The 15,174-nt window shown below is 32.4% G+C and overlaps 2 protein-coding genes across 2 annotated transcripts; one reads left to right on the forward strand and one right to left on the reverse strand.

The window, feature by feature from the left end:
* Positions 1-2,732: 2,732 nt before the first annotated feature.
* On the forward strand, positions 2,733-6,294 carry LOC123268277 (PDZ domain-containing protein 2-like). Its single transcript, XM_044733225.1, has 2 exons — positions 2,733-2,959; positions 4,445-6,294. The coding sequence occupies exon 2, from the start codon at positions 4,446-4,448 to the stop codon at positions 6,087-6,089; it is 1,644 nt and encodes a 547-aa protein (XP_044589160.1). The 5' UTR covers positions 2,733-2,959; position 4,445; the 3' UTR covers positions 6,090-6,294.
* Positions 6,295-9,357: 3,063 nt separating this feature from the next.
* On the reverse strand, positions 9,358-11,238 carry LOC123269645. The gene is made up of 3 exons (XM_044735477.1): positions 11,075-11,238; positions 10,445-10,800; positions 9,358-10,343 (listed from the first exon to the last, which is right to left on the reverse strand). The coding sequence occupies exons 1-3, from the start codon at positions 11,236-11,238 to the stop codon at positions 9,358-9,360; spliced, it is 1,506 nt and encodes a 501-aa protein (XP_044591412.1).
* Positions 11,239-15,174: the final 3,936 nt, after the last annotated feature.

Below are 15,174 nucleotides of genomic sequence, written 5' to 3' on the forward strand. Positions count from 1 at the left end.
ATTATGGTGATTTCACCGTAATTTCATCATGGTCGCACTATCTTTTTACTATAATCTCACTAAAATTTCACTGTGATTTTACAGTGATTCCGAAACCGCGAGGGATAAGCAAAAGCTACTTTTTAGAAAATACATGAATAATTTCGAATCAATTTTTTTGACATTATCATATTTCATTCTTCTGAATGTGTTTATATTGTAAAAAAATATAATATAAATATTGCGATGATGACGCTTTTGTTTATTACTGTTTAACTTAAATAATTTTTTAATTTTATTCATTCAATACAAAATTTTTCAGAAGCAGATGGTTCAACAGCGGCGAAATGCTGACGGAAAAAAACATATTCGGACTGTTCTAGGATATGTTTTAACGGATGACTTCTGTTGCAAATTATCCTGGAGTGGTAAAAAAAAACCATAAAGGTAGAAAATATGCCATTTGTGAAGTATTTAAGAGGTAAGCACTCAATTCTAAGCTGAAATAACTTCGAATTTATTTCTGTGAGAAGATATATTTAAGTATTTGTTTAAAAACTGTAGTGTTTTTCATCAAGATTTATTTACTTTCTTTAAAAAACGTAAAAAAAAAAATTCTATATTAATCTATCTATATACGATTATTTATTATTTCTAGAAACGGTGGCTGCTTCCAACTCACGATGTTCCCTTGATGATTGCAAGCAAGCAATTATGTCTTGGCTGCAACATGCGAGTGATCGAGTCAAAGAATCTAGTGACAAACACAGCACCCAATAATTTTTTAATTTTTTTTTTCCTAATTTAAAAGTGTCATTAATTATTCTACTTTTCATCCTTTTGATAGCATTTTAGATATATTATAAAATAATATAACTTACGTTCATCGCTATATAATTATTAAAATAAAGAAATAAATTTTAGTTTCATTTAGAACAAATTCGTTTAATTTCTTCAAATTTGTCCAGTACCTGTATCGGTTTTGGATACTTTATTTAAAAGGGAATTCTCTGTAAGGTAAAAGCCCCAATAGATGATCATATACCAGTATATGATCACTCCATGTATTTGTATACTTATATTTGTGAATATAGATATACAAATACATAGAGTGATCATATACTGGTACGTGATCATCTGTTGGGGCTTTTACCTTAGTTATTGTTTGACATTTCTACGTTTATGATTTTGTTATTATTGTAAATTTACTTATAGCTTTTTAAACAAAATAGTTAAAATATTTAAGAGATTTAATACAAGGAGTTATATTTCGGAGATTCAAAAATTTATATAAAATATCAATAATCGATACATTTACCCTACTAATTAACATCTGGAAAACGAATTCCAAAAGAAATCATATTTGAGACTTCTTAGGTATGAATTCTTTTTAACGTCTTTTTTAAGAACTCCAAAAAATAATTCATTAAGAACTCTTCTTGTGAATTCAGTTAAGAGAGCTCATTAGTTATTCATTTTTGTGAGTTCAAAAAAAAGAGCTCCTTAAGAGCTTTTTTTGATGAGGTCCTAATGTCTACGTTAAGTGGCGCATTCGACTTCTTAGGAGGTTTTAAAAACCAGGAGGTCTTAAAAACGTCTTCTAGACGTAAGATCTGACGTCCAAATCATAAATCTGAGTTCATACGGACTGACTTGGTACGTCATTTTGCTATCTGGGTTATTGATCCTTTTTATGATTTTCTATCCCTTTTCATGGTTCTAATATGACTATATATCGCGCAATAGTTGTTAATATTTTTTTTTCTGTCAGATGCAATGAATAATAAATAACAAAATAAATAAATTTTGTAAATTATAATTTGTTATGTTTTATTCTAGACCTATTTATTTTATTTCTATTATAGTTCAATTATTTAAGATAAAAGTTGACATACACTTAACAGGCGAGACCATATTTTTCTCGCTTTGCTCTCACGGAGTTCAGCGGAACTATCTCTGTCGCACTCCCAACAGCAGAGCAATTGCAGTTTCGATTGGTTTCACGAAACGAATGAAATTTTTGAAAAAAACGCTTTGTGGTGAAATAGTTTATTAAATTATCTATTATCTCTAAAAACGTTTTTTCAAAATTTCCATTCGTTTCGCTAAGCCGATTGAAACTGCAATCACTGGTCTCGGCTGTTAAAAGTTTTCATCAAAAATTTCCATATTATTTGCAATTTTCACATAATTTTTTATTGAAAGTCTAGTGTTAAAAAAAATGAGCAAAATTAAATTTATTTAAAATTATGTTGCAGTATTAAAAATACTAAAAATACTATGCAAAGCACCACTAGTAAGTATTCCCTGATAGCCAAGCTGGTCGCAACTTTCCGTCGATTTACTGCCGCAACTTGTCACCAATTTGGCGGCAAGTCGTGGAAATGAACTCGGTTGTTCACCAAGTTGACGACAAAAATTGCTTCCGAAACTCTTTCGCACCAAGTTGACGACAAGTTTCTCAAGAAATTTGGCGACATATTGCGGCAGTATATTGGTGTTGTTTTTCTCAGAAACTTGTAGCCAACTTGACACCAATAGTTACAAATTCGGAAGTTGACCGCAAGTTGTCGCTAAGTTGGTGGCAACTATCTGACACCAACTTGGTTGGTCTGAAACTGTGGCTATCAGGGTGGTTACTCAAAAAATAGTTTTATGAAAACGACTTTATCGATAGATGTTTTGATATTTTTGAACAAAACGATACGTCAGTAGCCCTCTCGCGGTAACAAGTGGAATGATAGTAATGTGTGTATATATGTATAAGTAATTTATGTATTTCGTCGTGACTCGTGATATCAGAAAAAGGAAAAAAAGAGCCTAACATTATTTATAGCTGTACACAAAATAACTTGATCAATTCATCAGTTTTATTTTGAGAATTAGAGCAAGCATTCTAAAATTTTTATCTAACAAAAGATCAACTTTTGAAATTAATTCGTGTAGTAATTGGTTGGCTTTTCATCAAAAATTATTTAAGGTTAGTTTTTTTTATTTTGCTTATAATCACTTATCAAATTAAATAAATAATGACTTCAATAATAATTACTGACTAGCTATTTTGTAGTTATAAATACATTTTAAAAGTGTCATTCACTCTCATGTGATAGAGCAAATTAGATTTCAAAACTTAAAATTGTAAAATAAATAATTCAATTAATTAATGAAACGTAAAATTCTTAAGTTCAGTAAAAGTAACATTAAATTTCAAATTAAAAATGAATAAATTGAAGAGCGAATTTAATAGTAGAAAAAAAAAATAGTTTTTCTAGTATAATGAATTTTTTTTATTTCAACGATCAAAATTTTAACCTAAAAAGTAAGTTTGATCCATTTTATACTTTCAAGTAACTGTCGAATTAATAAATATTTTGAATTTTATCAAAATTTGATAAAACTTACCGAAGCAGTTCGTAAAGTGATTTCATATAAACTCAAAATCATGAAAATTACTTCAAACTTTTTAATAGTAGTACACATGGCACATGTCATAAATATGAGTCATCCCATATCAAAATGGTTAAAAAATTAGCTCTTTTCAATTTGGATAATTTTTCATTAGAATATTTTTTTAGAAGTGTCTATTCACACGTAAAAAGATCCTGATAAATCCACGCAGCGTGAATATAAGAGCCTGTACATTCACGCAGCGTGCACTTAAGGCCCTTATATTTACGCGGCGTTGATTTATCAGGACTTTTTTACGTATGAATAGACATGTCCTATTTTTTTATTCTGAAACAAAGTCTTGCTAAGGAAAAAAAAATTTAGGAACCTAAGTTTAACGATCACTTGGTTTTCAAAAAATCGATTCAAAATAATAACTTTTCGAAAATGTATAGTTTTCTTGAATAAAAGTTGAAAAAAAAAAACAGGTGAACAACAGATTTAAAAAAAATAGTCTATTTGGTACGAAATGTCTCATATGTAATAACAATTTTTGTGCTTAACAGAAAAATCATTGGTTCGAGAGAAATAATCTTGTCTAAAAAAAATTATTTTAAGAACAACTGGTTTTCTTACTTCAAGAATTTTCCGTCTCAAGTTTCGTCTTTTTTGATTGAGAGATTGGTATTTTTGTTCTCTATAACAACTATATGACTCGATTCAAAAGTATATTATTTTCAATCGATTGAATTTAATTATTTAACGAAGTATACATATCTCTGCAATTAAAAATAATTTCGTTTTCTTTTAAGAACTTTATATTTTTTGTTGACGTAGTAGTTTTTTCGTTTAAAATACTCGACAAAATTTTGACTGAAACGAAATTTTTACTTCAACATATGTTTCGAAAAGCATTGAAGACTTTTTGTGATAATATAAAAAGCATTAGAAGTTCGATAAGTATTAGTAGTTTTTTTTAGTTTATTCTCGAAGAAGTTAACAATAAAATAGTATTTTATATGTTCTAAAAATTTTCATAAAAGTAAAAATATCTTAAAAACAAATTCATCAATTTCAGAATGCACAGATCAGGGCCATTTGACAGACCAGAACTGGAAGATATGCTCGATCATTTACAACTTAATGGTAGTGATCGTAATGTTTACTTCTATGAAAGTCAAAATAAAGTTAATTCCTTTGTTAGCGAAGATCATAGATGTCCAAATGTTTCTGAAAATTATAACAAACTATGTAATAATTTGAATCAATCTATTCAAACTGTTGCGATGTCCGATGACGATACTGATAGTTGTGATGACGAGAAATTTGAATCTTTTGTGAATAGTAGATTAAATGTAGTATCAAAATCAATTGACAATCACATACCTCAAGAGATTAACAAAACTCTTTCAGAAAAACCTTTTCTATCTAAAAAAATCAATAATTTTCTCCAAAATAATTCATATTCTCAGTTGTGTACAACATCGAAACAAAATATATTGCTACCCAATAAGTCTATTCCTTTCAAGCAGCATACAGAAATACGGAATCAAGCAATTAATTTTAAAACACCACTAAAATTGAAAACGAAAAATATGCCTAATAGTAGTATATTAAACCTTTTGGACAATGCTGCGTCACCAAGTACTGATAGTCCTCCCATATTAAAGCTCAAAAGTTTGAACTCAAATACTCATTCCGTGGATTATCGGCCTAAAAGAACTCATTCAATAACAGAATCTGATTTCGATCATTTTTCTTTAAGAAAAAAAGCAAAAACATGTATGTCCAAAATTTCAGCTTATGTTCCAGTGGCAAAATTTTTAAGAAGTAGACAATTAAAAACCATAAGTCTTTATGTTCGAAGTCCAGGAAATTTAGGTATTATTGTGAGAAATCAAGAGGGCGCTAGAACAAGTTTCGTTGTCTCAAGTCTTGATAAAGATGGCGAAGCCGCAAAATCTAAACAGATTCACATTGGTGACGAAATTGTTAAAGTTTGTAGTCGAAGATTGCGAGGCATGACTTTACTAGAAGCACGCAATGCATTAAAAGCTTGTTCTGGCCTAATTGATATTCAGATTGCTAAAGAACCTAAATTTTTCTTTGATGAAGAACTAAGTGATGAATCGAATAACTCTTTGGTGAGAGTGAAAAGTGACTCTGATATTTGGATGCGACAAGAACAATCATTTGAACATAAAATTCCGGAACTTTATACATCTTCTTTTATTAATAGTCTTCTATCAAAACAAGAAATGAATACTTCAACAAATAGTGTTAGTTCTATTAATATGAATGTAGTAAATAATGATGTCAATTCGGATGCAAGCTATCAAAAAATCACTGGCATGAGAAAGTTTCAAGTAATGAAAAAGTATTCTTCGAGTATGGAATATTTTTCTCATCAAATTGATAGTTTTCCTTCTAATTTATTCACCATTACTTTTGAAAAAGGAACTTCAAAAAAATTAGGCTTTACCATCGTTGGTGGATCAGATAGTAGCAGAGGTAATATGGGTATTTTCGTAAAGGACATTACCGAAGATGGACAAGCTGCAAAAGAAGGAACTTTGAAAGTTGGTGATGAAATTTTAGCTATTAATAATCAAGTTATACAAGGCTTAACACATGCTGAAGCATTGAAAGCATTTAAGTCTGCGAAAGCAGGGAGAATGATTTTATGCATTAGTCGAAAAGATTCGATTCATAGAGCATCGTAATTTATTAATTTACTTCTTTTCTAAAAAATGAATTAGTTGAATTATTTTTTTATTTGTATCTGATTATGCTATGTATCACTATTAGTTATTTAAATCGTTTTCTATGATGATCAAGACCAATTTCTTACAATGTATATTATTTTTATAAATGTTACATATCTCCAACGAGAAATACGCTTTACTTTTATAAACTCAAAATATGCAGTAAGCTTATCTTAAATATTTTTTACTTTTGTGATAATGTAAAAATATGTTGTAAAAAACATAATGAAATAAAGAAAACACTCTAATAAATTGATTTATATTATTTTAAACCTTTTGCGAAAAAGATAATTAAAGAAAAAAAAAATCGGCGGAGAGAATTTCGTTGTGGATGTCGATTAATATTTCGATCGGTTATTTTTATATTTATATTTATATTTATGTCGATCAATATATTTCATCTTATTTTTTATAGTTTTCAATATTTATTTCACAACGTTGGTCAGGATCTAAAAGATTCTAACAATTTGAGATGATAATTTTTATGAGCTATTGAAATAAAATTTACTTTTGCATATAAAAAGTTGTTTGAATGGTGCTTTTTTATTTATTAATGGTAGAATGGTTACCTTAAAAGCGACGCTGCACCAATTTTTTTTTTTTTTTATTACAACTTAAATATTCACTACAATAATTTTAAAACATTTGACTTAATTTTTTGATGTTTGATTGGTAGATTATTTTTCAAGCTTTTTTAAAAGAGTAAAATTATAGAAAAAGCTTTTCTAAAAGAAAAAAAAAAAAAAAGTATTTGCGGGACTTAATCCCACTTCTCGCTACACTAGAGCTGTTAGTAGACTTTTGTTCACGGTACTGTTATTAAAAATGTACTTTCATTTTGACTGTCAATTCTGAATGATCTTGAGATACTTAAATTCAAGTATCATTGCGGCAAATCTTTCATAATTCGACGAAGTTGTTATGTCACACATAGAAATCAAATCCCATTCAAAAAGTTATTCACGGTTAAAGTTACAAAACTTGAAATTTACAAAATTTTTAAAATTTTAAATGGCCGCCATTTCTAAACTAATTAACCGATTTTGCTCATCTTCGAACTCGAACTCGCTAATTACCCAAAGAATATGTGTACCAAGTTTCATCAAGATCGGTTGAAAACTTTTCGAGATATCCTGATGACAAGGCTGGTTATATTACATATATATATATATATATATATATATATATATATATATATATATATATATACATATATATATATATATATATATATATATATATATATATATATATATATATACTAGCTGACCCGTCAAACGTTGTTTTGCCATATAAATAATTTCCTAGTAATTTCTAGTGTAGACAAAAAATAGCTTACTTATTGTAAGTATGTATGTTAGAATGTGTATATTTTATGTATGTAAGAATGTGGTATATGCGTGAAATAAGTATGGAGCGCTGTGAACCACGAGGGAATATAAAAATAACAAAAGGCAAACATTATTTTTAAGTTATTATAATTTATTCCTTAAAATTATATATCATTAATTAAACAATTACGACAGTAACACTATTAAACAATATCAATCTCTTAATGCTATAGCGTGAACAATATTTTTTGTTAGTCCATCTTTAGCTAACACAAACAAACTGGATGGTTTACCCACTCGAGAGCATGCCACGTATAATTGTCCGTGTGAAAAACATGGTGTTCTCAAATCTAATCCACAAACAGACATCGTTTGACCTTAGGATTTGTTGATAGTCATTGCAAATGCCAATCTAATCGGAAACTGAATACGTTTGAATTGAATTGGCACATCTGTAGGTATAATAGGAATCCGTGGTATGAGTATATTTTCACCTCTGAACTTGCCATTTAAAATCCTGGCTTCGATCACGTTTTTCATTCATTTTTGAATGACTAATCGCGTACCGTTGCACAGCCGGGGCGGGTTCAAATTACGAAGCAAGATAATTGGAGATCCAACCTTTAATTGTAAATTATGCGGTGGCATGCCTGGCAAATCCAGTGAGTTCAAAAACTCTGTGGGAAAATTTACTGCTTCGCTGTCGTCGCAAACTGTATCAATAGATTTATATGATACCAAGTTCCCTGGCAACAACATTTGTATCTTCAGATTTAAATTGTCAACGTCTACATTTTTTGCCGCTAAAATCGCTCTTTCTGCAAGCCACTCATGATTTATGTACTGTGTGTGTACATCGGGAAATATTTGTTCAATGAGAGTATCTTGCGAATCAGCGATTGTGCTGAAATCGGTCGGTAATTTTACGTATCCAGTTTCATCTATAGCAACTTTTCCATCACCGATATCTAAGAGTTGCTTTGAAAATGTTTCAGCGGATGGATCTTGAAGCATTTGAACGCGCATATTTATTTTTAGCTGTAATTTTTCAACATTACGCCACAATGGAGATGATTTTAAGCAAGCGTTGATCTCATCAGCGTATGTTGAACGTGGAATGACTGGAAGTGTTTGTCTGAAATCACCTGAAAGGACCAATAGAGTTCCGCCAAATAGTTTGTCACTGTTTTTAATATCTTTCAATGTCCTGTTCAACGCCTCAAGTGAATGTTTGTGTGCCATAGTACATTCATCCCAAATAATAATTTTACGCCGTTTCAGCACAGTGGCCATGGACGATTGTTTTTTAATGTTGCATACTGCGTCAGGGTTATTCTGAATATTTAGTGGCAGCTTAAATACTGAATGAGCTGTTCTACCTCCATCCAATAAAGTTGCTGCAATGCCCGATAATGCAACGGCCAATGCGATGCCATTATTTGATCGTATTTCAGCAAGAATTAGCGAAATAACGAATGTTTTGCTAGTTCCACCCGGTGCATCCAAAAAGAAGAACCCACCTTGTCCAGCTGAAACTGCGAGCATAATGCGATCATAAATGGTTCTTTGTTCCTCATTCATTAGTGGGACATTGCGGGCAACAATCGCTGCCATTTCTACAATACTGTGCTGCAGTTCACGATTCATTTCAGTATTCATTAAATCAGATGCAGTTCGATTTGGCGAATTCATACCGAAATTACTAAGTGGTAAGTTGGCAATGACAATGCAAAGATCCTCAATAGCAATCAATGCTTCATTGTACATTTCGTCGCTGAATGTTATGGTTAGATCGTGGCACCGTATACGATGTTGATGCAATATATCATCAGTCATTGAATCTTTGTGATTTTCCCATAATATTTGTGCTCGGGCTGGGAAACATGTAGTCAACACTATAGCGAATAGTAGACGAATTTGTATTGCTGTACAGTTACATTAATATGAGCATTGTATGTTTTGCTCAGCAGGGGCGAATATGGCACGACCCAACGATTGTCAATATCAATGTCAGTGTTGCTGATATTTTTAATAAATGATTGTCCGCCATTTTCAGGATTTCTTCGACGATATATTGGATATCCGTCGACATTTGTGACCGTATCATTGGTAAAATCTTTAGGGAAATTTTTAGTACATTTTCCATCAGCCATGCAAAGCGATGAACTATTAAGAGTACCACATGGACCATGAATCATGTTTGTTGTAACAATATCAAACAGCAGTTGGTCAGTGGATGGATCTGGAATTTCCGCAGAAATGATACTATCGATTTCTTCAGGACAGATTTTGTCGATGAACCAAACTAAAATGTGTGCATGAGGTAATCCTCGCTTTTGCCACTCAACCGAATACATCCAGCAACGTGTGGGACCAAATACATGTGATTTAGTAATGAAACTTATTAAAGACTTCAACTTTTGTCTGAACACACGTGCTGTAATGTCATGGCGATGTATTGCATTTTGGCCAGGCAGTAGCAAAGATGTAATCTCTGGCCATTTTGGATTACATGTGAACGTGATAAATAAACATGGTCGTCCATATTCGCGCACGAAAGTCAGAGCATCCTGTATATATTCTTGCATATGACGTGGACTGCCTACGTACGATGATGGTAAAATGACATGGTTACCAATTTCGGCGACGTCGGCGTTGTTGTTGATAGCGTCTCGCAAATGAATGTACTCTTCCGCGCGCAGCTTTTGTTGATTATATCGTAAGTATCGTAGTCGTTCGCTCTCAATCTTCGCGTACATGTCGACCATGAATTGTTGACAAAGCTCACGACATCGTAAAATGACGTTGTCCAGGCCACGTCTAATCATTAATCGGTACGCATAATAATCCTTTGAGCTAACGTTCTTGTTTGTTTCAGCTCCTGTAATATTTGTTCATAAAAATTAATTTAAATTTATTACGTTCAATAATTTAATTGTTTTGTTAAATGATTAATGATCAAATTAATAATCAATGAAGTACCTGATACGGGATCTCGTTGTTTTATGTTTATGCAATATCCGTATTGTCCCTTCCAGAATATTAGCGGATATTGGAGAGCGTCATATGAACGATGTGTTTCAGCAATGAACTGAAGATTATTATTTCTTCTACGAATCACAATTTCTCGTGCAGCTGTACAATCGCCAACCATGATTCCAGCAACATCATCAACAACGGGTGCATTGAATCTACGAATATGTTCTCCAGCTGGTGTTTTATCAGGATTAATGACGATAGCGTGATTATCGCTTTGTAATTGGTGCAAATGTGATTTGAATATTTTCAACAACTCGTTGAGCTCGTTCAAAAGAGCATCTAGCTCGCTGACGATGCGCCTGGCATAAAGTGAATCAAGGTTATTTATAATCACAACGTGCATTCACGCGATTGGCAAGTGCGCTTCCGGAATCCTCGCCGCCCATAAAGTAGATTTGTAAGAATTTATGTGGTTCGTTTGGCATTGGCAGCAGTGAGCCTATTTTATGATAAACTTGGCCTCTGATTTTGAATGTAGAATTGAATTGTTGACCATTTGCATTAGTATTTCGAACTATTTCTGTTGCTCCGAACGATGTCATTTGAAAGCATGAAGTGAATCTTCGAATTGACTTCAGGAACACGTTAGAATCTGGATCCGTGCAGATAAGTAAGCCGTTCAATGGTTTAGGTGGTGTTTCAATTTCAGGTAGTTGCACTTTTCCTGACGCGCAACACATCCCAGCTGGCTCATTTTTGAATTGCAGAGCATGACAATGCGGACATTCCTTGTCCATAGCACCAATTACCACTTTTGAATGAGCATAATATTCAATATCGGGCTCATACTGGAATGCTAGACGCAGGAATGAATCAGACATAAATGCTCGATGTACCTGTTGTCGTTGTTGGTCATTTGTTCTTCGTCTATTGACTGTGAAACGGCGTGATTGTCGTTGTTCTAATCTTCTGACTTCATTGCGTTCAGCTCGTGTATCTTCTGGCTCTTCTTGATGCAATTGCGCCATTCTGACACGTGCATCAGTATTTTGTTGCTGGATTTGTTCTTCTGTTCTTTCGGATCTGCTATTTCGCAAGTTTCGAGCTTTACTTGTACTGCGGCTCAAATCAGCCCCTTTGCGTTTTCTTGGCATTGCTCACTGTACAAAACATACATAAATAGAATTAATGAAATTATTTAATGATGAAAAATGTTAAAAGTATAATTAGGGCCAGGATTTTTGCCGCAGTTTTGAAATGATTAGTTTTAATTTATGAAATTATAACAAAAATATAAGTTTTATGGAAAAATTTTTCAAACAAAAGTAAAAAATTAAATTTTATGAAAACATTGTCTCTTATAATTTTTTCATACAACCAATATTTCCATTGACATTTCAAAATAAAGATTCATAATGATTGATTTTTTGGAAACTATGAAAATCTTAATTGTTCAATTACATTTTTTTAATAAAATTAAATTAAAATTACATTTTTATAAGATCAACAACATTTTCGATATAAATAAAAAAAAGTATACTTACAACACAAAATCCGTTGTTATTGGAAGCTCGTGTCACGTGTTGAGTACTTTTGAGGTTATAAAATCACTTGATTAACTAATCGTGCAAAATACACTCAAAATTGATAATTTAATTATTATTGATAAAATAGGAATGATTAAAAGTTAATATGAGAGTTACACTGAGATAGCAAAATAATAATTGTCAACGTTACTACTACACTTGATGCATAAACAATAATGATGGCCGACAACTGTGTAGGGAGTGAGAAAGAAAGGAGACCGGCTTCGTTCTCATCCCTACTCCGTGCTGTTTACTGGGTCAGAAGTGACACCTGTAGACATCTGGCGGGGATAACTAATTAAATGACGATTGATCAGTTTTCGACCGGAGAGGAAAAATGATTAAATTACTAAAATGGCTATTAAAAAATAAGGATTGATCGTAGAAGGGTGAAAATTGAGGATTGTATGTATTTTTGTATGTTGTATCATAAAAAAATAGAAATTAAAAATTTTGTCTAAAAAATAAAAAAAAATTTAGGGGTGGACTACCCCTAACATTTAGGGGGATGAAAAATAGATGTTGGCCGATTCTCATAGATACCGGATAAGCACAAAAAATTTCATCAAAATCGGTCAAGCCGTTTCGGAGGAGTATGGCAACGAAAACTGTGACACGAGAATTTTATATATTAGATATATATATATATATATATACATATATATTGTGACATGAGAAAATTTTCTAAAATTTTAAATTCCGAGTTTTAAAATTATTAGGTTGGCTAAGCTGAGGAAAAGCAGAGATTCGACGCGCCTGTGTCGCCCCAAGCAGCCTCCCGATCAGAATGACAAGCTCGAGGTAAAATTAGTAAAAGAAAACGCGCCGAATTTAAATTAAAAATTCAAATAAAAAGAATACCGGAATGAGTGTGAACTATTGTTGAATGCATGAGTGAGTGAGACTAGACTATAGCGATCAGACGACCCGCGAATTTCTACGAGCCATCGACGATCAACGTGACATCTGGCCGCGAGGATAGAACGACGAGAAAATTTGAACGGACCAATGACGACGGAGAGCGACCAACAACAAGTATGCGAGGCGCCATCTGAACACGAGGCTGATCACTAATCGAAGTATCGACCAATCATCGATCGCAACGGAATACTGGACGCATCCCGGAATACAACGGCCGGCTAGAAGAAGCTGTGAGCTGATTGGATGCGAGTTTTTGGGAACGAACCGAAAAAAAAAGAGCATGGGTTGCCGAGGAGGCAGCCATATTAGCAATTAATTCTGATCTGGACGCCGTGACTGTGGCATCGTGCCGTTCTATTTTGATTATTTTTGCTGTTGAGTTTTTTTATAAATTTGTCGCTGACGTGAGTACGATTGTGTACATTATTGTGAAATATTTCGCTGAATTGTTTTGGACACTACGACCCCGGACACGCCATCGCCGAGATATCGACGCTCTTCCGTCAGTTTTGCCGCCAACTTCGTCTACTTGGTCAGCATCGCCCGAGACGTCTACGGTAGCTGCAGGGTAAGTCTGGTCGCTGTCTTTATTAGCCCCAGGGTGTCATCACCGCGAATTTCGTCGTGTTAAAATAATTTGTTTATAATTCGAGTTGCACGGAATTAAAGAAATTCCGTGCGGTATTTTTGAAGCTTAGTGACGACACTCTGCGGCACGGTACCGTTGAGTCACGTGTTTGTGTGTGTGGAATTTTTGGTCGGGATTATAAGTACTGCTTACCTACCTCGAGCTTCAAATACCCGACAAAGCGGCTTAGTAAAGTGCTTTGTAAAATAAGTTGACGAATTCGAATACTTCGCATAATTTGTTTTTTTTTCTTGTCATTGTTGAACCATTTGACGATTTGAATTATTTTGGATAATTTTGAGATCTTTATTAGGTTTTTGCCATTGAAATTATTGGTTGAATTTTGCGATTGAAATTATTATATTTTTTTTTAATAAAAAAAAAAGAGAAGACTTCGTAGATAAATTTTGCTGTTGCGATTTTTGATAAAGATTCGCGATTGAGATTTTGTTATTAAATTTGGCAATTGAAATTTTTGATAAAATTTGGCGATTGAAATTTTTAATAAAATTTTGCGATTGGAATAATTATTTCCTTTTAAAAATTTTTTGAATAAATTTGGCGAGTTGAATTAATTATTTGTTTTGAAATTTTGAATAAATGTTGCAAATTGAATTAATTATTTGTTTTGACAATTTGAATAAATTTTGCGAATTGAATTAATTATTTGTTTTGACAATTTGAATAAATTTTGCGAGATGAAGTAATTATTTGTTTTGAAATTTTGAATAAATTTTGCGAATTGAATTAATTATTTGTTTTGAAATTTTGAATAAATTTTGCGAATTGAATTAAGTATTTGTTTTGACAATTCGAATAAATTCTGCGAATTGAATTAATTATTTGTTTTGAAATTTTGAATAAATTTTGCGAGTTGAATTATTTATTCGTTTCGAAATTTGTTGAAGCATTTTGGCGAACCGACATTTTATTTATTTTGTTTGAAAGAAAGGGCTTTGTAATTTTTATTTTTGGTTACTCGAATTTCTTTCTAGAATTTGGTTTATTTTGAAATGTCGAATCATTGCGTTAGCACTAGTCTTGCGTTAGAATTATTTTTGCGTTAAATAATTTTTGTTATTAATGCGACATTGCCGACAGTATATATTTGTTGTTGAATAAACCGTTGTTGGATTAGAATTGCACGCCTCAATTATTTTTTTTAATTGTTGTTGCTCTGATTAACCGATCCTATCGTCCTATTTCGATTTCTTTGTTCGTCGATTGCCGTGATTCGATTTTTGAATCTCTTCAACACCGACCCGCCGCCCACGAAGATCCACCGCCAGATCGACCCGTGGAACATTGAGTTCCTGGCGCCCAACCAAATATACGAACCAGGTAAGCCAGTTTTTTTGGGTGACCTGATCCGGCCCTGTCGACGCCAGTGCCGGAAAAGGCATCACAATATATATATATATATATATATGTCGGAGATAATATCGAGCTGGGTTTTCCCAGAGATAGGAAATTCCCAACATTTTAGTTTATCTGTTAATTTTAAGCAAAATTGTAAAGCATAGAATATTTAGATATTATTTACGACTTAAGCTGAATATATTTTTATGGTTATGACGATGGGCTTAAGTCTGGAGTGA

This window comes from Cotesia glomerata, linkage group LG7 (genome assembly GCF_020080835.1).
Source record: "Cotesia glomerata isolate CgM1 linkage group LG7, MPM_Cglom_v2.3, whole genome shotgun sequence".
Classification (NCBI taxonomy): Eukaryota; Metazoa; Arthropoda; class Insecta; order Hymenoptera; family Braconidae; genus Cotesia; species Cotesia glomerata.